The 22,735-nt window shown below is 47.5% G+C and overlaps 1 protein-coding gene across 5 annotated transcripts in view; it reads right to left on the minus strand.

Moving 5' to 3' along the window:
* LOC112266457 (sodium-driven chloride bicarbonate exchanger-like) overlaps positions 1–22,735 on the minus strand; it is a 53,468-nt gene that overhangs the window by 22,420 nt on the left and 8,313 nt on the right. For all 5 annotated transcript variants that reach the window (XM_042296973.1, XM_042296974.1, XM_042296976.1 and 2 more), the window contains 2 exons: positions 9,242–9,323; positions 7,746–7,901 (listed from right to left, as the gene is read on the minus strand). In XM_042296973.1, coding sequence (XP_042152907.1) covers positions 7,746–7,901; positions 9,242–9,323 — 238 coding nt within the window. The remainder of the gene's footprint in view (positions 1–7,745; positions 7,902–9,241; positions 9,324–22,735) is intronic.

The following is a 22,735-nucleotide window of genomic DNA, read 5'->3' on the forward strand; positions in this document are numbered from 1 at the left end:
CAACACGAAGAATTATCTACCCAAAATTGAGATGTATGAGTAAACCACTTCTTCAATCCTTTTGACTCTATAACAAAGACCAAACAGCAAAAACATATACATGATCAACTACAAATCTTAGAATCAACTATTAAAGACTACCAGAACCCACTGGATTCTCCAATTACCTTGAATGAACTACAGGACAAAATAAAAACTCTCCAACCCAAAAAGGCATGTGGTGTTGATGGCATCCTCAATGAAATGATCAAATATACAGACAACAAATTCCAATTGGCTATACTAAAACTCTTTAACATCATCCTTAGCTCTAGCATCTTCCCCAATATTTGGAACCAAGGACTGATCACCACATTCCACAAAGGTGGAGACAGATTTGACCCAAATAACTACCGTGGGATATGCGTCAACAGCAACCTTGGGAAAATCCTCTGCATTATCATTAACAGCAGACTCGTACATTTCCTCAGTGAAAACAATGTACTGAGCAAATGTCAAATGGGCTTTTTACTCAATTATCGTACGACAGACCATGTATTCACCCTGCACACCCTGATTGACAAACAAACAAACCAAAACAAAGACAAAGTCTTCTCATGCTTTGTTGAGTTCAAAAAAGCCTTCGACACAATTTGGCATGAGAGTCTGCAATATAAATTGATGGAAAGTGGTGTTGGGGGAAAAACATTCAACATGATAAAATGTACACAAACAACAAGTGTGCGGTTAAAATAGGCAAAAAACACACACATTTTTTTCCCACAGGGCCTTGGGGTGAGACAGGGATGCAAGCGTAAGCCCCACCCTCTTCAACATATACGTTGGGGCAAAAAAGTATTTAGTCAGCCACCAATTGTGCAAGTTCTCCCACTTAAAAAGATGAGAGAGGCCTGTAATTTTCATCATAGGTACACTTCAACTATGACAGACAAAATGAGAAAAAAAATCCAGAAAATCACATTGTAGGATTTTTAATGAATTTATTTGCAAATTATGGTGGAAAATAAGTATTTGCTCACCTACAAACAAGCAAGATTTCTGGCTCTCACAGACCTGTAACTTCTTCTTTAAGAGGCTCCTCTGTCCTCAACTCGTTACCTGTATTAATGGCACCTGTTTGAACTTGTTATCAGTATAAAAGACACCTGTCCACAACCTTAAACAGTCACACTCCAAACTCCACTATGGCCAAGACCAAAGAGCTGTCAAAGGACACCAGAAACAAAATTGTAAACCTGCACCAGGCTGGGAAGACTGAATCTGCAATAGGTAAGCAGCTTGGTTTGAAGAAATCAACTGTGGGAGCAATTAATAGGAAATGGAAGACATACAAGACCACTGATAATCTCCCTCGATCTGGGGCTCCACACAAGATCTCACCCCGTGGGGTCAAAATGATCACAAGAACGGTGAGCAAAAATCCCAGAACCACACGGGGGGACCTAGTGAATGACCTGCAGAGAGCTGGGACCAAAGTAACAAAGCCTACCATCAGTAACACACTACGCCGCCAGGGACTCAAATCCTGCAGTGCCAGACGTGTCCCCCTGCTTAAGCCAGTACATGTCCAGGCCCGTCTGAAGTTTGCTAGAGAGCATTTGGATAATCCAGAAGAAGATTGGGAGAATGTCATATGGTCAGATGAAACCAAAATATAACTTTTTGGTAAAAACTCAACTCGTCGTGTTTGGAGGACAAAGAATGCTGAGTTGCATCCAAAGAACACCATACCTACTGTGAAGCATGGGGGTGGAAACATCATGCTTTGGGGCTGTTTTTCTGCAAAGGGACCAGGACGACTGATCCGTGTAAAGGAAAGAATGAATGGGGCCATGTATTGTGAGATTTTGAGTGAAAACCTCATTCCATCAGCAAGGGTTTGAAGATGAAATGTGGCTAGGTCTTTCAGCATGACAATGATCCCAAACACACCGCCCGGGCAACGAAGGAGTGGCTTCGTAAGAAGCATTTCAAGGTCCTGGAGGGTCCTAGCCAGTCTCCAGATCTCAACCCCATAGAAAATCTTTGGAGGGAGTTGAAAGTCCGTGTTGCCCAGCAACAGCCCCAAAACATCACTGCTCTAGAGGAGATCTGCATGGAGAAATGGGTCAAAATACCAGCAACGGTGTGTGAAAACCTTGTGAAGACTTACATAAAATGTTTGACCTCTGTCATTGCCAACAAAGTGTATATAACAAAGTATTGAGATAAACTTTTGTTATTGACCAAATACTTATTTTCCACCATCATTTGCAAATAAATAAATTAAAAATCCTACAATGTGATTTTCTGGATTTTTTTCCCTCATTTTGTCTGTCATAGTTGAAGTGTACCTATGATAAAAATTACAGGCCTCTCTCATCTATTTAAGTGGGAGAACTTTCACAATTGGTGGCTGACTAAATAGTTTTTTGCCCCACTGTGTGTGTGTAGATATATATATATATATATATATATATATCAAGAAATTTGGTGAGGGCACTAGAAAAGTCTGCAGCACCCAGCCTCAACCTACCAGAATCTGAAGTCAAATGTCTACTGTTTGCTGAAGATCTGGTGCTTCTGTCACCAACCAAGGAGGGCCTACACAGCAGCACTTTCTGCACAGATTCTGCCAGACCTGGGCCCTGACAGTAAATCTCAGTAAGACCAAAATGTTTTTTATTTCACCTTTTATTTAACCAGGTAGGCCAGTTGAGAACAAGTTCTCATTTACAACTGCGACCTGGCCAAGACAAAGCAAAGCAGTGCGACAGAAAACAACACAGAGTTACACATGGGATAAACAAAAGTGCAGTCAATAACACAATAGAAAAATCTATATGCACTGTGTGCAAATGGAGTAAGGAGGTAAGGTAATAAATAGGCCATAGTAGAAAAGTAATTACAGTTTAGCAAATTAACACTGGAGTGATAGATGTGCAGATGATGATGTGCAAGTAGAAATACTGGTGTGCAAAAGAGCAAAAAGTAAATAAAAACAATATGGGGATGGGGTAGGTAGTTGGGTGGGCTATTCACGGATGGGCTATGTACAACTGTTGCGATCGGTAAGCTGATGCTTAAAGTTAGTGAGGGAGATATAAGTCTCCAACTTCAGCGATTTTTGCAATTTGTTCCAGTCATTTGCAGCAGAGAACTGGAAGGAAAGGTGGCCAAAGTGGGTGTTGGCTTTGGGGATGACCAGTGAGATATACCTGCTGGAGCTCGTGCTACGGGTGGGTGTTGTTATCGTGACCCGTGAGCTGAGATAAGGTGGTGCTTTACCTAGCAGAGACTTATAGATGACCTGGAGCCAGTGGGTCTGGCAACAAATATGTAGCGAGGGCCAGCCGACGAGAGCGTACAGGTCGCAGTGGTGGGTAGTATTTGGGGCTTTGGTGACAAAATGGATGGCACTGTGATAGACTGCATCCAGTTTGCTGAGTAGAGTGTTGGAGGCAATTTTGTAAATGACGTCGCCGAAGTCGAGGATCAGTAGGATAGTCAGATTTACGAGGGTATGTTTGGCAGCGTGAGTGAAGGAGGCTTTGTTGTGAAATAGGAAGCCGATTCTATATTTAATTTTGGATTGGAGATGTTTAATATGAGTCTGGAAGGAGAGTTTACAGTCTAGCCAGACACCTAGGTATTTGTAGTCAGAACCTTCCAGACTAGTGATGCTAGTCGGGTGGGCGGGTGTGGGCAGCAATCGGTTGAAAAGCATGCATTTAGTTTTACTAGCATTTAAGAGCAGTTGGAGGCCATGGAAGGAGTGTTTTATGGCATTGAAGCTCGTTTGGAGGTTTGTTAACACAGTGTCCAAAGAAGGGCCAGATGTATACAGAATGGTGTTGTCTGCGTAGAGGTGGATCAGGGAATCACCCATAGCAAGAGCGACATCATTAATATATACAGAGAAAAGAGTCAGCCTGAGAATTGAACCCTGTGGTAACCCCATAGAGACTGCCAGAGGTCTGGACAACAGGCCCTCCGATTTGACACACTGAACTCTATCTGAGAAGTAGTTGGTGAACCAGGCGAGGCAGTAATTTGAGAAACCAAGGCTGTTGAGTCTGCCGATAAGAATACGGTGATTGACTGAGTCGAAAGCCTTGGCCAGGTCGATGAATACGGCTGCACAGTATTGTCTTTTATTGATGGTGGTTATGTTATCATTTAGTACCTTGAGCGTGGCTGAGGTGTACCCGTGACCAGCTCAGAAACCGGATTGCATAGTGGAGAAGGTACGGTGGGATTCTAAATGGTCAGTGACCTGTTTGTTAACTTGGCTTTCGAAGACTTTAGAAAGGCAGGGCAGGATGGATATTGGTCTGTAACATTTTGGGTCTAGAAGGTCTCCCCCTTTGAAGAGGGGAATGACCGTGGCAGCTTTCCAATCTTTAGGAATCTCAGATGATATGAAAGAGACATTGAACAGACTAGTAATAGGGGTTGCAACAATGGCGGCAGATCATTTTAGAAAGAGAGATTGTTGGTCCAGATTGTCTAGCCCGGCTGATTTGTACGGGTCCAGGTTTTGCAGCTTTTACAGAACATGTGCTATCTGGATTTGGGTGAAGGAGAAGCTGGGGAGGCTTGGGCAAGTAGCTGTGGGGGGTGCAGAGCTGTTGGCCGGGGTTGGGGTAGCCAGGAGGAAAGCATGGCCAGCCGTAGAGAAATGCTTGTTGAAATTCTCGATTATCGTGGATTTATCGGTGGTGACAGTGTTTCCTAGCCTCAGTGCAGTAGGCAGCTGGGAGGAGGTGCTCTTATTCTCCATGGACGTTACAGTGTCCCAAATCTTTTTGGAGTTAGAGCTACAGGATGAAAATTCCTGTTTGAAAAAGCTAGCCTTTGCTTTCCTAACTGACTGTTTGTATTGGTTCCTGACTTCCCTGAAAAGTTGCATATCTCGGGGACTATACAAAAATAATAGTGTTCAAAAAAGGTCCAGTCACCAGGACCACAAATACAAATTCAATCTAGACACCCTTGCCCTAGAGCACACAAAAAACTATACATACCTTGGGCTAAACATCAGTGCCACAGGTAACTTCCACAAAGCTGTGAACGATCTGAGAGACAAGGCAAGAAGGGCCTTCTATGCCATCAAAAGGAACATTACATTCGACATACCAATTAGGATCTGGTTAAAAATACTTGAATCAGGTATAGAACCCATTGCCCTTCATGGTTGTGTAGTCTGGGGTCCGCTCACCAACCATGAATTCACAAAATGGGACAAACACCAAATTGAGAGACTGCATGCAGAATTCTGCAAAAAAATATCCTCTGTGTACAACGTAGAACACCAAATAATGCAAGTGGAGCAGAATTAGGCCGATACCCGCTAATTATCAAAATCCAGAAAAGAGACGTTAAATTCTACAACCACCTAAAAGGAAGCGATTCCCAAACCTTCCATTACAAAGCCATCACCTGCAGAGAAATTAACCTGGAGAAGAGTCCCCTAAGCATGCTGGTCCTGGGCCTCGATTCACAAACACACCCCACAGAGCCCCAGAACAGCAACACAATTAGACCCAACCAAATCATGAGAAAACAAAAAGCTAATTACTTGACACATTGGAAAGAAATAACAAAAAAACAGAGCAAGCTAGAATGCTATTTGGCCCTACACAGAGAGTACACAGCGGCAGAATATCTGACCACTGTGACTGACCCAAAATTAAGGAAAGCTTTGACTATGTACAGACTCAGTGAGCATAGCCTTGCCATTGAGAAAGGCCGCCGTAGGCAGACATGGCTCTCAAGAGAAGACAGGCTATGTGCTCACTGCCCACAAAACGAGGTGGAAACTGAGCTGCACTTCCTAACCTCCTGCCCAATGTATGACCATATTAGAGAGACATATTTCCCTCAGATTACACAGATCCACAAAGTATTCGAAAACAAATCCAATTTTGATCAACTCCCATATCTACTGGGTGAAATTCCACAGTATGCCATCACAGCAGCAAGATTTGTGACCTGTTGCCACGAGAAAAGGGCAACCAGTGAAGAACAAACACCATTGTAAATACAACCCATATTTATGCTTATTTATTTTGTCTTGTGTCCTTTAACCATTTGTACATTGTTAAAACACTGTATATATATAATATGACATTTGTAATGTCTTTATTGTTTTGAAACTTCTGTATGTGTAATGTTTACTGTTAATTTTTATTGTTTATTTCACTTTATATATTCACTTTATATATTATCTACCTCACTTGATTTGGCAATGTTAACACATGTTTCCCATGCCAATAAAGCCCTTGAATTGAATTGAGGGAGAGAGAGAGACAGATAGAGAGCATGGTGAGAGAGAGAGAGAGAGAGAGAGAGAGAGAGAGCGAGAGAGAGAGACAGATAGACAGAGAGAGAGCATGGTGAGAGAGAGAGAAACAGAGAGACAGATAGACAGAGAGAGAGCATGGTGAGAGAGAGAGAGAGAGAGAGAGAGAGAGAGAGAGAGAGAAACAGAGAGATAGATAGACAGAGAGACAGATAGACAGAGAGAGAGCATGGTGAGAGAGAGAGAGAAACAGAGAGGGAGAGACAGATAGACAGAGAGAGAGCATGGTGAGAGAGAGAGAGAAACAGAGAGAGAGACAGATAGACAGAGAGAGAGCATGGTGAGAGAGAGAGAGAAACAGAGAGAGAGACAGATAGACAGAGAGAGAGCATGGTGAGAGAGAGAGAGAGAGAGAGAGAGAGAGAGAGAGAGAGAGAGACAGATAGACAGAGAGAGAGCATGGTGAGAGAGAGAGAGAAACAGAGAGAGAGAGAGAGAGACAGATAGACAGAGAGAGAGTATGGTGAGAGAGAGAGAAACAGAGAGAGAGAGACAGACAGAGAGAGAGCATGGTGAGAGAGAGAGAGAGAAACAGAGAGATAGATCGACAGAGAGACAGAGAGAGAGAGAGAGAGAGACAGAGAGAGACAGAGAGAGACAGAGAGTGAAAGATAAAGAGAGAATGAAAGAAAGAAAGAAGAGAGGGATAAAAAAGGTGAGAGAAAGAGAGCGAGAAGAGGTGTGAAGAGACGTCAATCAATGTAGCCTGGGTGGCAGTCTGTTCTGCACTCTTGCCAACGGTCTGGCCTCATGGCAATCTCAACTTTCACTATGCAGACAGATTTTGTGCGGGGTCACTGATTTAGTTTGAGAAATTCATGAGCTAGCAACTATTCGCCAGGACAGACAAATAGCGGTTGCTTAGCAACTTGAGAATAAAATGATCTGTGGTACAAAAAAAGTGATAGAATTCCAATATTTGCTTAACCCAATATTTGCATAACCCATTACGTTATTGAATCAGGATCACAACTTCTGTCCTCTTTTGGCTCATTAATGATAGTTGGCAACAGCACAAAGAGATCTGAGACCTGGCTAGTGTCAATGACAGAGAAACAAGAACAAATGACAAGTCACATTTTCACAGGGAACATTTTGTCAGTACACCCCCTATTGACTTACAATGCACTCTTAGAAAAAAATAAAAACTTTGAAGAACACTTGTTGGTTGCAGGTAGAACCCTTTTGGTTCCAAATAGAACTGGTTTGGGTTCCATGTAGAACCCTTTCCACAGAGTGTTCTGCATGGAACCCAAAAAGGTTCTACATGGAAATCAAAACTGGTTTTCCTATGTGAACAGCTGAAGAACCCTTTTGGAAACCTTTTCTCAAAGTGTGGGTTTTGGTCACATTTTCACAGGGAACCTTCTTTGCAGCACACTCCCCCCCCCCATAGACTTACTGTGGGAGGGTGATTCTCTGCCATCGCCGTCCACCCCAGATTCCCTCTCTTTGGATCTCTTCCTGCTGTTTTTGTTGTGGCCGCCATGGTGACGGTGACGTCGGTGGGACTTCCTCCCCAGGGGAACGTGGACCCCGATGTAAAGGGTCCGGTGGCCTGGGGACACGATGAAAACGTGGCATCAAACTACAATTACTATAACCCCAGAAATGTAGGGCCTACAACCACAGGGCCCCATTCGTGCATTTACAAAAATGTACTTTTTAAATGTGATGCATTCATTAAAACGCAAGGCCCTGATGGAGAAATAAAATCACATGGGCCAGATTCATACAAAACAAAAGTCAATTTGGTGTCAGCTGGAAATGAAATACTCAAGCACTGTAATGATCTCTCTCTCTCTCTCTCTCCCCCTCCCTCCCTCCCCCTCCCTCCCTCCCTCCCAGGGTGAGCATAATCTATGCTGACTCCAATGCTGAGCTAGGACAGACAAAATGGCCTGCCCTATAGGTCTCAAACCAGCTGTGGGAGAGCCAGGGTACACAAGGTGACATGGACAATACCCTGGCCACTCATATCTCTGTCCCCACCTCCAGGCCTGCTTTAACAGCACTACTCAGTGTAAGTACTGATAAACAAAAACAACCATTCCCAGAAACTAAGGCAGTAAGTCAAGGACAGGATGATTCTAGCAATATGTCTCCCTGAAACGTCATGTGTGACAGCCTTAGCGTGTGGCCTGTTACAGTCACAACAACCACAACATGCATCTCAGAGTCAGCCGGCAACACACTGACATCAACGAAACATCCAAACATGGTATATCACAGTACATTAGAGTATATCTCCCTTTGAATGTGTCGTAGAGACTATTATGAAAGACAATAGGGCAGCCTAGGACATGCCTGGTTGAAACACTGAGGACCCGGAGGACCCTGGCTGCAGCTTACAGTCCGTGAGTCAAGACGGGAGGTTTTCTATAAAATGATCACAACATCCCTCAGGCCTGTGAACTTGCTGATGTGATGGAACGTCTGTTCTCTCCCATCCTGCTCTCTGTGGCATGAAAGTGACACACGTATTAAGACATTCATGTGTGGTCTCTGTGTGTGTGTGTGTGTGTGTGTGTGTGTGTGTGTGTGTGTGTGTGTGTGTGTGTGTGTGTGTGTGTGTGTGTGTGTTCCTCGTCTTCACTACAGTGTCCTCTCTCACAAATCCATAGGTTATCCTTATGGGGTAGCAGGGAATACTACACCAGAGCAAATACAGTGTCACAGCGACACAGAGTGTCTGAGAAAAGGTCACTGGGTGCATTCCAGTTTTCTTAACCTGCTCCTGGTCCTTGTCTACTTGCGTCCCTCTCCTTCCACCCATAAATGATATGAAGTCACAGACTATGTAAAAGCAGAATAGGGTTAGGTAGAGGTGGAGACAAGGGGAGGAAGCCAGTTTAGACTAAGTGAGATGCATCTCTTAAACTGTTCATGTTGACTCACCTTCCAGCTCCTCCTTCTCAAAGTTGGTGTTGAGCATGGAGCGAGTGCCCCCTCTGTCCAGGACTGCCTCCTCATCAGTCCTCTATACGAGACACAGACAGAGAGAGACAGAGAGACAGAGAGAGAGATAAAGAAAGATAAAGAGAGAGGGAAGAGTGAGAGAGAGAGAGATAAAGAGAGAGAGAGAGAGAGAGAGAGATGGTGGGCCGAACAGGCCCCCATATTAACATCGACAGGTCTGTAGTGGAGCGGGTCGAGAGCTTCAAGTTCCTTGGTGTCCACATTACCAACGAACTATCATGGTCCAAACGACTTTATACGCACATGTATTTACAGTATGTACAGTATAAAGAGAACCATTCCTTTGCACATCAACAGATTTTCACAGAAAAAGCTCAGAGTGCTGTTTTTTTTATTGGGCTTAGCACACAGTGGTGAATTTGGCCCAGTGACCATTCCACCATGTCAAAATGACCATTCAGTACACGGAGCCACATTTGAATTTTAAAAAGCCAAAACTCTTATATAAGAGGCCTCTGGCGTCCTGCCATCCTCCTGCTGCAAGAGGATGAGTCCTTAAATAAACACACAGCAGCTTCATGAGGCTAACTTCATCAGACAGTCACCATAGCAACTAATGTGGCCGATCACAATTTTTATGAATTCACCTTCCCTGACTACCCAGATAGTTTTATTGTTTTAGTCACGTTTTATTTATTTTTAACAAGGATGCTTCCTCATGCGTGCGGTCAGATATATACTGACTCTCACACAGCTGCAGAGAGGAACACTGTTGTTGACCCAAAAGACTGTCCTGATAATGGCTAGGATTGTTGTAGGAGAAATAGTGGTTTTGGGGTCGAGGGTCTCAGAAGGTTGATGGGGGGTGTGTGTGTATATATATATGTGTCTGTGTACTATTCACTAGTGAGTGTCCCAAAAATAACATGTTTCTGTCCAGGGGGTTGTAGGCTTAATCTTTGTGCCAAATACCATGAGGTGACATAGGAGGTGCTGGGTGCCAGTGGTAAGCTGGTAAAACATGATGCCGCGTAATGCTAGTTAATTCCCTTTGGTAATCAGCCACACTTCATTCACAATCATCTCTAAGCACAAGTCAATGCTACACTCAAATCATCTCTGGACACGGCTGAGTTTTTCCATATTGCATCATTTGACAATCTAATCAGACTAGATTATAATCAGCATTTAGCGCGATTGGAAAATGTAAACAGTGAATCTACAGCACTTTGGTTAGATGGTGTAGAACCATATGACAGCAGTGTATTAGTAATACAACAGACATGGACATGAGCTACAGGTAACCGTGGTTGTATTATTCCGATCATGTTGCTTAATTATAGAACTCTTTGATGTGTTCAGGCCTGCAGCTGGTGGAAGGACCTCAGAACCTGACACTGGCACAACCCCACAGCTTCCAAAAGGTACAGTTGAAGTCAGACGTTTACATACACTTAGGTTGGAGTCATTAAAACTCATTTTTCAACCACTCCACAAATTTCTTGTTAACAAACTGTAGTTTTGGCAAGTCGGTTAGGACATCTACTTTGTGCGTGACACAAGTCATTTTTCCAACAATTGTTTACAGACAGATTATTTCACTTATAATTCACTGTATCACAATTCCAGTGGGTCAGAAGTTTACATACACTAAGTTGACTGTGCCTTTAAACAGCTTGGAAAATTCAAAAAAATGATGTCAGGGCTTTAGAAGCTTCTGGTAGGCTAGTTGATATCATTTGAGTCAATTGGAGGTGTACCTGTGGATGTATTTCAAGGCCTACCTTCAAACTCAGTGCCTCTTTGCTTGACATCATGGGAAAATCAAAAGAAATCAGCCAAGACCTCAGAAAAAAATTGTAGACCTCCACAAGTCTGGTTCATCCTTGGGAGCAATTTCCAAACGCCTGAAGGTACCACGTTCATCTGTACAAACAATAGTATGCAAGTATAAACACAATGGGACCACGCAGCCGTCATACCGCTCAGGAAGGAGACGCGTTCTGTCTCCTAGAGATGAACGTACTTTGGGGTGAAAAGTGCAAATCAATCCCAGAACAACAGCAAAGGACCTTGTGAAGATGCTGGAGGAAACAGGCACAAAAGTATCTATATCCACAGTCAAATGAGTCCTATATCGACAAAACCTGTAAGGCTGCTAAGCAAGGAAGAAGCCAGTGCTCCAAAACCATCATAAAAAAAAGCCAGACTACGGTTTGCAACTGCACATGGGGACAAAGATCTTACTTTTTGGAGAAATGTCCTCTGGTCGGATGTAACGAAAAAAATAACTGTTTAGCCATAATGACCATCGTTATGTTTGGAGGAAAAAGGGGGAGGTTTGCAAGTCGAAGAACACCATCCCAATCGTGAAGTACGGGGGTGGCAGCATCATGTTGTGAGGGTGCTTTGCTGCAGGAGGGACTGGTGCACTTCACAAAATAGATGGCATCCTGAGGAAGGAAAATGATGTGGATATATTGAAGCAACATCTCAAGACATCAGTCAGGAAGTTAAAGCTTGGTCGCAAACGGGTCTTCCAAATGAACAATGACCCCAAGCATACTTCCAAAGTTGTGGCAAAATGGCTTAAGGACAACAAAATCAAGGTATTGGAGTGGCCATCACAAAGCCCTGACCTCAATCCTATAGATAATTTGTGGGCAGACCTGAAGAAGTGTGTGCAAGCAAGGAGGCCTACAAACTTGACTCAGTTACACCAACTCTGTCAGGAGGGATGGGACAAAATTCACCCAACTTATTGTGGGAAGCTTGTGGAAGGCTACCTGAAACGTTTGACAATTTAAAGGCAACGCTACCAAATACTAATTGAGTGTATGTAAACTTCTGACCCACTGGGAATGTGATGAAGGAAATAAAAGCTGAAATTAATCATTCTCTCTACTATTATTCCAACATTTCACATTCTTAAAATAAAGTGGTGATCCTAACTGACCTAAGACAGGGTATTTTTACTAGGATTAAATGTCAGGAATTGTGAAAAACTGAGTTTAAATGTTTTTGGCTAAGGTGTATCTAAACTTCTGACTTCAACTGTAAGACTCCAGAGCCTATTACAGTTTTTCTCAGTCGCTTTGGTGCATTTCTTAGATCAAAAGTGCAATTATTGATACTATTTGTACAAATTCCAAATCATCGAGTCACTTGTGCACATCATTAAAGCAATTTCTTATTCCTTTGAACAAATTGCAATTGATAAAGTAAAAGTGTCAACTTTTTCCACATTACCTATTGCTCATGTCATGTTGATCAAAATATAGTAGATGGTTCTCTGTTGAATAGTCTTACCCCTCAAAACATCTAGGCATTAGTTCCTTGCATAAGCCATTACATGCAAAATTGTTGAACTATTTGTCGTAAACTGTCAAGCATAGTTTTACACATTTCTATTAGACCTTTTGTACAAAAACGTTAATTGATGAATCATGCAGGTGAAATTGACCCTCACTCATGAAGGAATGTAAAGTGTTAGTTCAACCAACAATCAACCAGTTGTCTAAGGTGCATCTCATGAAGAATCAATTGGCAAGCATATATAGACAGACCACAACACAGAGTTGCAATTTTCCAATAATGGATGGACCAGGAAACGAACAGGGTCAACAGCCAAGAGGAGGAAGAAGAGGAACAAGGATGCGTGGTGGAAGGCAAAACAGAGGAAGAGGCAGCAGAGGACATAGGCGCATATCTGATGACATAAGGGCCACTATTGTAGACCATGTTGTCAATCATGGCCTTACAATGGCTGAGGCGGGTCGAAGGGTGCAGCTGAATATTGGGAGCTCAACCGTGTCCTCAATAGTTTAAACATTTCGAAGAGAGAACAGGTATGTCCACCAATGTACAGTGCACTGTTACTGTATATAAGCAGTATACTGTATACTTCCTACAATGCTTCATATTACAGTAGTCCACTTGTATTTCACAGCATACAGAAATATACTCTATACAGATACATACTGCACCTTACATGCACCCACCTGTATGTTTTACAGTAAAATGTGTGTTCGCATAGTTTTTGTCGATGTGAAAGTGTGCGATGCATCACTGCATTTTTCCCCACATAGGACTGCAAGATTACCTCAAACCGGTGGCAGAGGACGCCTTTTCACACCTCAACAGGAGGAGGCTATTTGCACCATGGTCCGAGCAAACAATGCCATGAGACTCAGGGAAATACAAAGGACCATTATAGAAGACAACGATGTCTTTGAAAACATCCATACGGTTCGCATCTCAACCTTCGACAGGGTGCTGCATAGAAACCAGATGAGTATGAAACAGCTGTACCGTGTACCATTCCAAAGGAATGAGGACAGAGTTAAGGAGCTACGGTACCAGTATGTACAGGTAAAACATATATCAATGTCACTACTTTACAGCAACATTTTATAGTGATACATAGTACAGTAAGCATAAACTGCACACATTTCCATTGCTGTGGAAGGAACATGCAATATATGTACATTTTATGTCACTCTTCCTTACCAAAACAAATTCAACTGTGTGTTCTGGGATATAGTGTATAATGGAGTTGGAATCAAGTGAACCCTCTCACAACTTTGTATACGTGGATGAGGCTGGCTTCAACCTGACCAAATGCAGAAGGCGGGGTCGGAATATCATCGGTCACAGAGCTACTGTGGAATTGCCAGGCCAACGGGGAGGAAATATCACCATGTGTGCTTCTATTTTGGAGCATGGTGTCCTAACCCATATCCCCCTTATAGGGCCATACAATACCCAGCATCTACTCAACTTTTTAGAGACTCTACAGGGCTCTCATCCCTGATGATGAGAGGGGTGTGTTTAGAGAGGATTTCCCAAAGTATGTGGTCATTTGTGATAATGTGAGTTTCCATCGATCAAACATCATAAGGCAATGGTTTGTGACCCACCCGAGGATGCTCATAGAATTCCTCCCACCTTATTCACCATTCCTTTAACCCAATTGAGGAGTTATTTTCAGCATGGAGGTGGAAGGTGTACGATCGTCAGCCACACACACAGATGACCTTGCTGGCTGCAATGGATGCAGCATGTGAGGACATCACAGTAGATGCCTGCAGAGGATGGATAAGGCATTCCAAAAGATTCTTTCCACATTGCATTGGAAGGGAAAATATCCGGTGTGATGTGGATGAGAATATGTGGGCCAACAGACAGGTGCCTTAGGGGTGGTTTCCTGTGTTTCTTTCTAATTTAGTTTTTTTTCCTTTGTGCCCCTTGGGTTGTCCAGTCTCTTTCAATCAATAACCCACACACAGTAATATGTAAATAGTACTGTTGAAATTGATATATGCCATAGAAGTGCAGCCTTGTGCATTTTCAATACAGTAACTGTCATCCAAACTGTAGCCTAAGTTTACATCAGGTAATACTGTCAAAGTACACAGTTACATTGACAACATGCCTAAAACATTTTGACGACCTTGTTCATGAACAATGACTCAATGACTTATCATTCTGATGACACTGACATGATCATTGGCATGAATATTTACTTTTGAGAGATGTACTAAGGATTTTTAGTGACTGACTAGCTTTAGAAACATATCTATTGTATATTGCAGTTTGTACAAATTGTTCTGAGAAATGCACTTATTATTTTGCACATGTTAGGGATGATGTGAAAAATGCACCAAAGCGACTGAGAAAAACTGTAACATAACACAATTGTACCACAGAAGTCAAATGTGAAGCAGTTTAGGTGCATTATAATTGGACTCTACCCCCCAGTGTCCCAAATTTTTGTTTAGTTTGGCTATATGTGTTGTTGTCCTGCTGTTACACTGCTCTGTCTGTTTACGGCCTGCTAAGCTCCAGGCAGAGGTTGGAAGCCCCTCTGGCCTTGACCCTGGCTTTAACCCACAGCAACCCTGGCCTTGTCCCTGTCCCCTGGCCTTACCCCACAGCTGGAACCACCCTTATCCTGGCCCTGTCCCCTGGCTTTACTCCACAGCTGGAACCACCCTTATCCTGGCCCTGTCCCCTGAACCTCTTATCCTGGCCCTGTCCCCTGGCTTTACCCCACAGCTGGAACCACCCTTAACCTGGCCCTGTCCCCTAGCTTTACCCCACAGCTGGAACCACCCTTATCCTGTCCCTGTCCCCTGGCTTTACCCCACAGCTGGAACCCTTGGCCTGGCCCTGTCCCCTGGCTTTACCCCACAGCTGGAACCACCCTTATCCTGGCCCTGTCCCCTGGCTTTACCCCACAGCTGGAACCACCCTTACCCTGGCCCTGTCCCCTGGCTTTACCCCACAGCTGGAACCACCCTTACCCTGGCCCTGTCCCCTGGCTTTACCCCACAGCTGGAACCACACTTACCCTGGCCCTGTCCCCTGGCTTTACCCCACAGCTGGAACCTGGCCCTGTCCCCTTATCCTGGCCCTGTCCCCTGGCTTTACCCCACAGCTGGAACCACCCTTACCCTGGCCCTGCTTTACCCCACAGCTGGAACCCCCTGGCTTTACCCCACAGCTGGAACCCACTTACTACCCCACAGCTGGAACCCTGGCCCTGGCTTTCCTCTGTCCCTGTCCCCTGGCTTTACCCCACAGCTGGAACCACCCTTACCCTGGCCTTGTCCCCTGGCCCACAGCTGGAACCACCCTTATCCTGGCCCTGTCCCCCCCACAGCTGGAACCACCCTTACCCTGGCCCTGTCCCCTGGCTTTACCCCTGGAACCACCCTTATCCTGGCCCTGTCCCCTGGCTTTACCCCACAGCTGGAACCACCCTTACCCTGGCCCTGTCCCCTGGCTTTACCCCCAGCTGAACCACCCTTACCCTTGTCCCCTACCCCACAGCTGGAACCACCCTTACCCTGGCCCTGTCCCCTGGCTTTACCCCACAGCTGGAACCACCCTTACCCTGGCCCTGTCCCCTGGCTTTACCCCACAGCTGGAACCACCCTTACCCTGGCCCTGTCCCCTGGCTTTACCCCACAGCTGGAACCACACTTACCCTGGCCCTGTCCCCTGGCTTTACCCCACAGCTGGAACCAACCACCCTTACCCTGGCCCCACAGCTCCCCTGGCTTTGTCCCCTGGCTTTACCCCCACAGCTGGAACCACCCCCCTTACCCTGGCCTTGTCCCCTGGCTTTACCCCACAGCTGGAACCACCCTTATCCTGGCCCTGTCCCCTGGCCCTGTCCCCTGGCTTTCCCCCCACAGCTGGAACCACCCTTGGCCCTGGCCCTGTTACCCCCCTGGCTTTACCCCACAGCTGGAACCACCCTTACCCTGGCCCTGTCCCCTGGCTTTACCCCACAGCTGGAACCACCCTTACCCTGGCCCTGTCCCCTGGCCCTGTCCCCTGTCCCTGGCCCTTACCCCACAGCTTACCCCACAGCTGGAACCACACTTACCCTGGCCCTGTCCCTGGCTTTGTCCCCACAGCTGGAACCACCCTTATCCTGGCCTTGTCCCCTGGCTTTACCCCACAGCTGGAACCACCCTTACCCTGGCCCTGTCCCCTGGCTTTACCCCACAGCCCCACAGCTGGAACCCTTACCCTGGCCCTGTCCCCTGGCTTTACCCCCACAGCTGGAACCCTGTCCCCTTGTCCCCTGGCCCCACAGCTGGAACCACCCTGGCCTTGTCCCCTGGCTTTACCCCACAGCTGGAACCACCCTTACCCTGGCCCTGTCCCCTGGCTTTACCCCACAACAACCCTTACCCTGGCCTTGTCCCTGGTCCCCTGGCTTGGCCTGGCCCTGTCCCCTGGCTTTACCCCACAGCTGGAACCACCCTTACCCTGGCCCTGTCCCCTGGCTTTACCCCACAGCTGGAACCACACTACCCTGGCCCTGGCCCTGTCCCCTGGCTTTACCCCACAGCTGGAACCACCCTTACCCTGGCCCTGTCCCCTGGCTTTACCCCACAGCTGGAACCACACTTACCCTGGCCCTGTCCCCTGGATTTACCCCACAGCTGGAACCACCCTTATCCTGGCCCTGTCCCCTGGCTTTACCCCACAGCTGGAACCACACTTACCCTGGCCCTGTCCCCTGGCTTTACCCCACAGCTGGAACCACCCTTACCCTGGCCCTGTCCACTGGCTTTACCCCACAGCTGGAACCACACTTACCCTGGCCCTGTCCCCTGGCTTTACCCCACAGCTGGAACCACACTTACCCTGGCCCTGTCCCCTGGCTTTACCCCACAGCTGGAACCACACTTACCCTGGCTTTACTCCACAGCAACCCTGGCCTTGTCCCTGTCCCCTGGCTTTAACCCACAGCAACCCTGGCCTTGTCCCTGTCCCCTGGCTTTACCCCACAGCTGGAACCACCCTTCATCTGGCCTTGTCCCCTGGCTTTACCCCACAGCTGGAACCACCCTTACCCTGGCCCTGTCCCCTGGCTTTACCCCACAGCTGGAACCACCCTTATCCTGGCCCTGTCCCCTGGCTTTACCCCACAGCTGGAACCACCCTTACTCCACAGCAACCCTGGCCCTGCTGGAACCCCCTGTCCCCTGGCTTTACCCCACAGCAACCCTGGCCTTGTCCCTGTCCCCTGGCTTTACCCCACAGCTGGAACCACCCTTGTCCTGGCCTGGCCCTGTCCCCTGGCTTTACTTTACCCCACAGCAACCTGTACCCCACAGCTGGAAGTAACCCTGGCCTTGTCCCTGTCCCCTGGCTTTACCCCACAGCTGGAACCACACTTACCCTGGCCCTGTCCCCTGGCTTTACCCCACAGCTGGAACCACAGTTACCCTGGCCCTGTCCCCTGGCTTTACCCCACAGCAACCCTGGCCTTGTCCTGTCCCCTGGCTTTACCCCACAGCAACCCTGGCCTTGTCCCTGTCCCCTGGCCCCCCTGGCTTTACCCCACAGCTGGAACCACCCTGGCCCTGTCCCCCTTGTCCCCTGGCTTTACCCCCACAGCTGGAACCACCCCCAGCTTACCTGGCCCTGTCCCCTGGCTTTACCCCACAGCTGGAAGTAACCCTTATCCTGGCCCTGTCCCCTGGCTTTACCCCACAGCTGGAACTTATCCTGGCCCTGTCCCCTGGCTTATCCTGGCCCTGTCCCCTGGCTTTACCCCACAGCTGGAAGTAACCCTGGCCCTGGCCCTGTCCCCTGGCTTTATGTCCCCCACAGCTGGAACCACACTTACCCTGGCCCTGTCCCCTGTCCCTGGCTTACCCCACAGCTGGAACCCCCTTTACCCTGGCCCTGTCCCCTGGCTTTACCCCACAGCTGGAACCACCCTTACCCTGGCCCTGTCCCCTGGCTTTACCCCACAGCTGGAACCACCCTTACCCTGGCCCTGTCCCCTGGCTTTACCCCACAGCTGGAACCACCCTTACCCTGGCCCTGTCCCCTGGCTTACCCCACAGCTGGAACCACACTTACCCTGGCCCTGTCCCCTGGCTTTACCCCACAGCTGGAACCACCTTACCCTGGCCCTGTCCCCTGGCCCTGTCCCCTGGCTTTACCCCACAGCTGGAACCACCCTTACCCTGGCTTTACCCCCTGTCCCCTGGCTTTACCCCACAGCTGGAACCACCCTTACCCTGGCCCTGTCCCCTGGCTTTACCCCACAGCTGGAACCACACTTACCCTGGCCCTGTCCCCTGGCTTTACCTGGCCCTGTCCCTGGCACAGCTGGAACCACCCTTACCCTGGCCCTGTCCCTGGTCCTGGAACCTGGCTGTCCCCTGGCTTTACCCCACAGCTGGAACCACCCTTACCCTGGCCCTTGTCCCCTGGCTTTACCCCACAGCTGGAACCACCCTTACCCTGGCCTTGTCCCCTGGCTTTACCCCACAGCTGGAACCACCCTTACCCTGGCCCTGTCCCCTGGCTTTACCCTGGCCCCACAGCTGGAACCACCCTTACCCTGGCCCTGGAACCACCCTTACCCTGGCCCTGTCCCCTGGCTTTACCCCACAGCTGGAACCACCCTTACCCTGGCCTTGTCCCCTGGCTTTACCCCACAGCTGGAACCACCCTTATCCTGGCCCTCTTCCCTGGCTTTACCCCACAAGTAACCTTGTGCCTAGACTGGCTCTATCCCACAGCTGGAACTAACCCTGGCCATTACTCTGGCCCTGGACTCTACCCCCCAGTTCCCACAGGTAAGAAACCAGAGCTTATTAACATAACTCAATTATACTACAGAAATGATATATGAAGCATCTTTGCAGTTCAGATCAATCTGGACAGTACTACAAATGATTGTGTATTTTCTGCATTCCATTTAGAATACTGGTCAAAAGCAGTGCACTATACAGGGAATAATATTCCATTACATACGCATCCCGTGACTGGATGACTGTGGCTACAGACCAATCAAAGATGGTCCTACAGTCCTAGATGCTGAAGAAGATTAGGCTAGCCCAGGCCAGGTTGCTGAAGAAGATTAGGCTAGCCCAGGCCAGGATGCTGAAGAAGATTAGGCTAGCCCAGGCCAGGATGCTGAAGAAGATTAGGCTAGCCCAGGCCAGGTTGCTGAAGAAGATTAGGCCAGCCCAGGCCAGGTTGCTGAAGAGAGGAGGCACCCACACATGCACGCCCATGTGACTGAGCCTAGAGGATCATGGGAACGTTCTGGACAGATGGTGAGGGGGTTGGGTGGGTTGTGGCCGTGTGGGCTTAGACATCACATTAGACCGTCTCATATGTGGAGGGTGATTTCTCAGATGAAGATCAAGGAATTATCAATAGAAAGTATACAAACGTTTCAGGGCTGGTTTGTTTGTAAATGTGATATTGGATGTCAATTCATTTACGTCAAGGAAGTCAAGAAGTTGGACACAGGCAAAGCTGTTTCCACATACACAGCTGAAACAGTCTGACTGAGATCTCTAGTATGTATGTATGTAGGGACAGACAGACAGACAGACTTCCCAAGTATTTGATGGTCATGTTGTTGTAAGGATTCAACAGAGCCACATCCAGTCTGCTCCTGACAGAGGACGAGTGAACTGACTCAAACACTGCATCGGTCGAAGGAAGGAAGGAAGGAAGGAAGGAAGGAAGGAAGGAAGGAAGGAAGGAAGGAAGGAAGGAAGGAAGGACGGACGGACGGACGGACGGACAGACAGACAGACGTCCTAATCAGCCATGTTATAATCAGAGTCCCTTTGGTGTAGGGCAAAACTGTCATGTATACCCATTCTATTTATCAGGCAGCATGGCTGTCATAGCAGAGAGTGGAGCGCAAGAGACCACCCTTGGAGAAATGTGAAGGGTGACCGGGGGCAGACCCTGCTGCTGCTATCCCCAGGAGGACCCATGGCCCCCTGGGAAATCCCCTCGTTCTCAGTGACATCATAATGAAATCCCCCACCTCCTGCTCCCTGGCTCTTAGCCCGTTAGAAAATGTACCTCTGAGAATGTCTGGGTCTGATCAAATACTTTTCATCCTCTTCAGGGTTGAGTGCCAATTCAATTTCAATTCAGTGAATTTAGGAGATGAATCTCGGTTCAATTCATAAGTAGAAGTGTCATTCGTGATACTAATTTTATTAATGAATCAAATTTCAATTATCTTCCTGGTCTGAGGAAGTTGGAATGGAAAGGACTCTGAGCCCACAACACATCTTTTTTTCTTTTTACCCCTTTTTTCTCCCCAATTTTGTGGTATCCAATAGTTACAGTCTTGTCTCATCGCTGCAACTCCCGTACGGACTCGGGAGAGGCGAAGGTCGAGAGCTATGCGTCCTCCGAAACACAACCCAACCCAAGCCGCACTGCATCTTGACACAATGCCCATTCAACCCGGAAGCCAGCCGCACCAATGTGTCGGAGGAAACACCGTGCACCTGGCGACCTAGTCAGCGTGCACTGCGCCCGGCCCGCCACAGGAGTCGCTAGTGCGGGATGAGACAAGGATATCAGGATATCCCTGCCGGCCAAACCCTCCCTAACCCCGACGACTCGGGGCCAATTGTGCGTCGCCCCATGGGCCTCCCGGTCGCGACTGGCTGCGACAGAGCCTGGACTCGAACCCAGAATCTCTGGTGGTACAGCTAGCGCTGCGCCACCCGGGAGGCTCACAACACAATCTTAACAGAGACTTTGCTCATGACCTCATGTTGAAGTCTCGTTAGATCAACACGTTGAGAAAAATAGGTCAATAAACCCTTCTAGAACGCCAACTGTCTTTCTCTGTGCCGGGACCACTATAGGAGGACAGAGTGGTGCTACGTGTCTTCTGTTCAGTTTGACAAATGAGACAGCATCTCCGGCCTGCAGCAGGTTTCTGTCTCTATCTCTTAATAGCATGATGTTGGGGACGGGATCTCCTGCAGGCTGCAGAACACTGATGGAAGAGCGGCAGAGAGAGCGTCCCCGATTTCATCTCCCCACAAATGGTAACCTTTTGCCATAGGTGTGTAAATCCCAGGATCTAACCCTGGATGAGATATACACAGCACTGATTAAATCAGCTCCTATTATGCTCTCTGCCTGGTGACGACATCAGAGCAGCCAGCATGGGGTGGGAGTTGCTCTCCATGCCCGGACGCGCGTGCACACACACACACACACATAAATGCACAGAGAAATAAGCACGCTAACAAACGCGTGCTTCTGCAGGCTAGTTCTGCAGGCAGTTAGTCAGCTTGATAGGAATGAGCAGAGCAACACATGTAGGGGGAAGCTGCTGTAGCTCTGGACTGAAAACCAAAGGAGGACGAGGAAGTTGACATCATGTAGGGGGAAGGGGAAGCTGCTGTAGCTCTGGACTGAAAACCAAAGGAGGACGAGGAAGTTGACATCATGTAGGGGGAAGCTGCTGTAGCTCTGGACTGAAAGCCAAAGGAGGATGAGGAAGTTGACATCATGTAGGGGGAAGGGGAAGCTGCTGTAGCTCTGGACTGAAAACCAAAGGAGGATGAGGAAGTTGACATCATGAAGGGGAAGGGGAAGCTGCTGTAGCTCTGGACTGAAAACCAAAGGAGGACGAGGAAGTTGACATCATGTAGGGGGAAGGGGAAGCTGCTGTAGCTCTGGACTGAAAACCAAAGGAGGATGAGGAAGTTGACATCATGTAAGGGGGAAGGGGAAGCTGCTGTAGCTCTGGACTGAAAACCAAAGGAGGATGAGGAGGTTGACATCATGTAGGGGGAAGGGGAAGCTGCTGTAGCCCTGGACTGAAAACGAAAGGAGGATGAGGAGGTTGACATCATGTAGGGGGAAGGGGAAGCTGCTGTAGCCCTGGACTGAAAACCAAAGGAGGACGAGGAAGTTGACATCTATCTGATTTCCACGTTTGGCGAGTTCAGGGTTGACCTTGGAAAGATGCCTGCCATTGGCTTCTCTCCCTCCTCTCTGTTTACTAGACACCAAGGCTCACTCTCCTGTACTCTATGCACTCCACATAGATGTATTATAAATGGCATGTAGCTGAATTTTCTGCATTTCCCATCAGCAATTATCCATGATTTATTTTGTGTCATTTGACTATTTACTGAAAGTCTTATTCTT

Source organism: Oncorhynchus tshawytscha, linkage group LG14 (assembly GCF_018296145.1).
Source record: "Oncorhynchus tshawytscha isolate Ot180627B linkage group LG14, Otsh_v2.0, whole genome shotgun sequence".
NCBI classification, from domain to species: domain Eukaryota; kingdom Metazoa; phylum Chordata; class Actinopteri; order Salmoniformes; family Salmonidae; genus Oncorhynchus; species Oncorhynchus tshawytscha.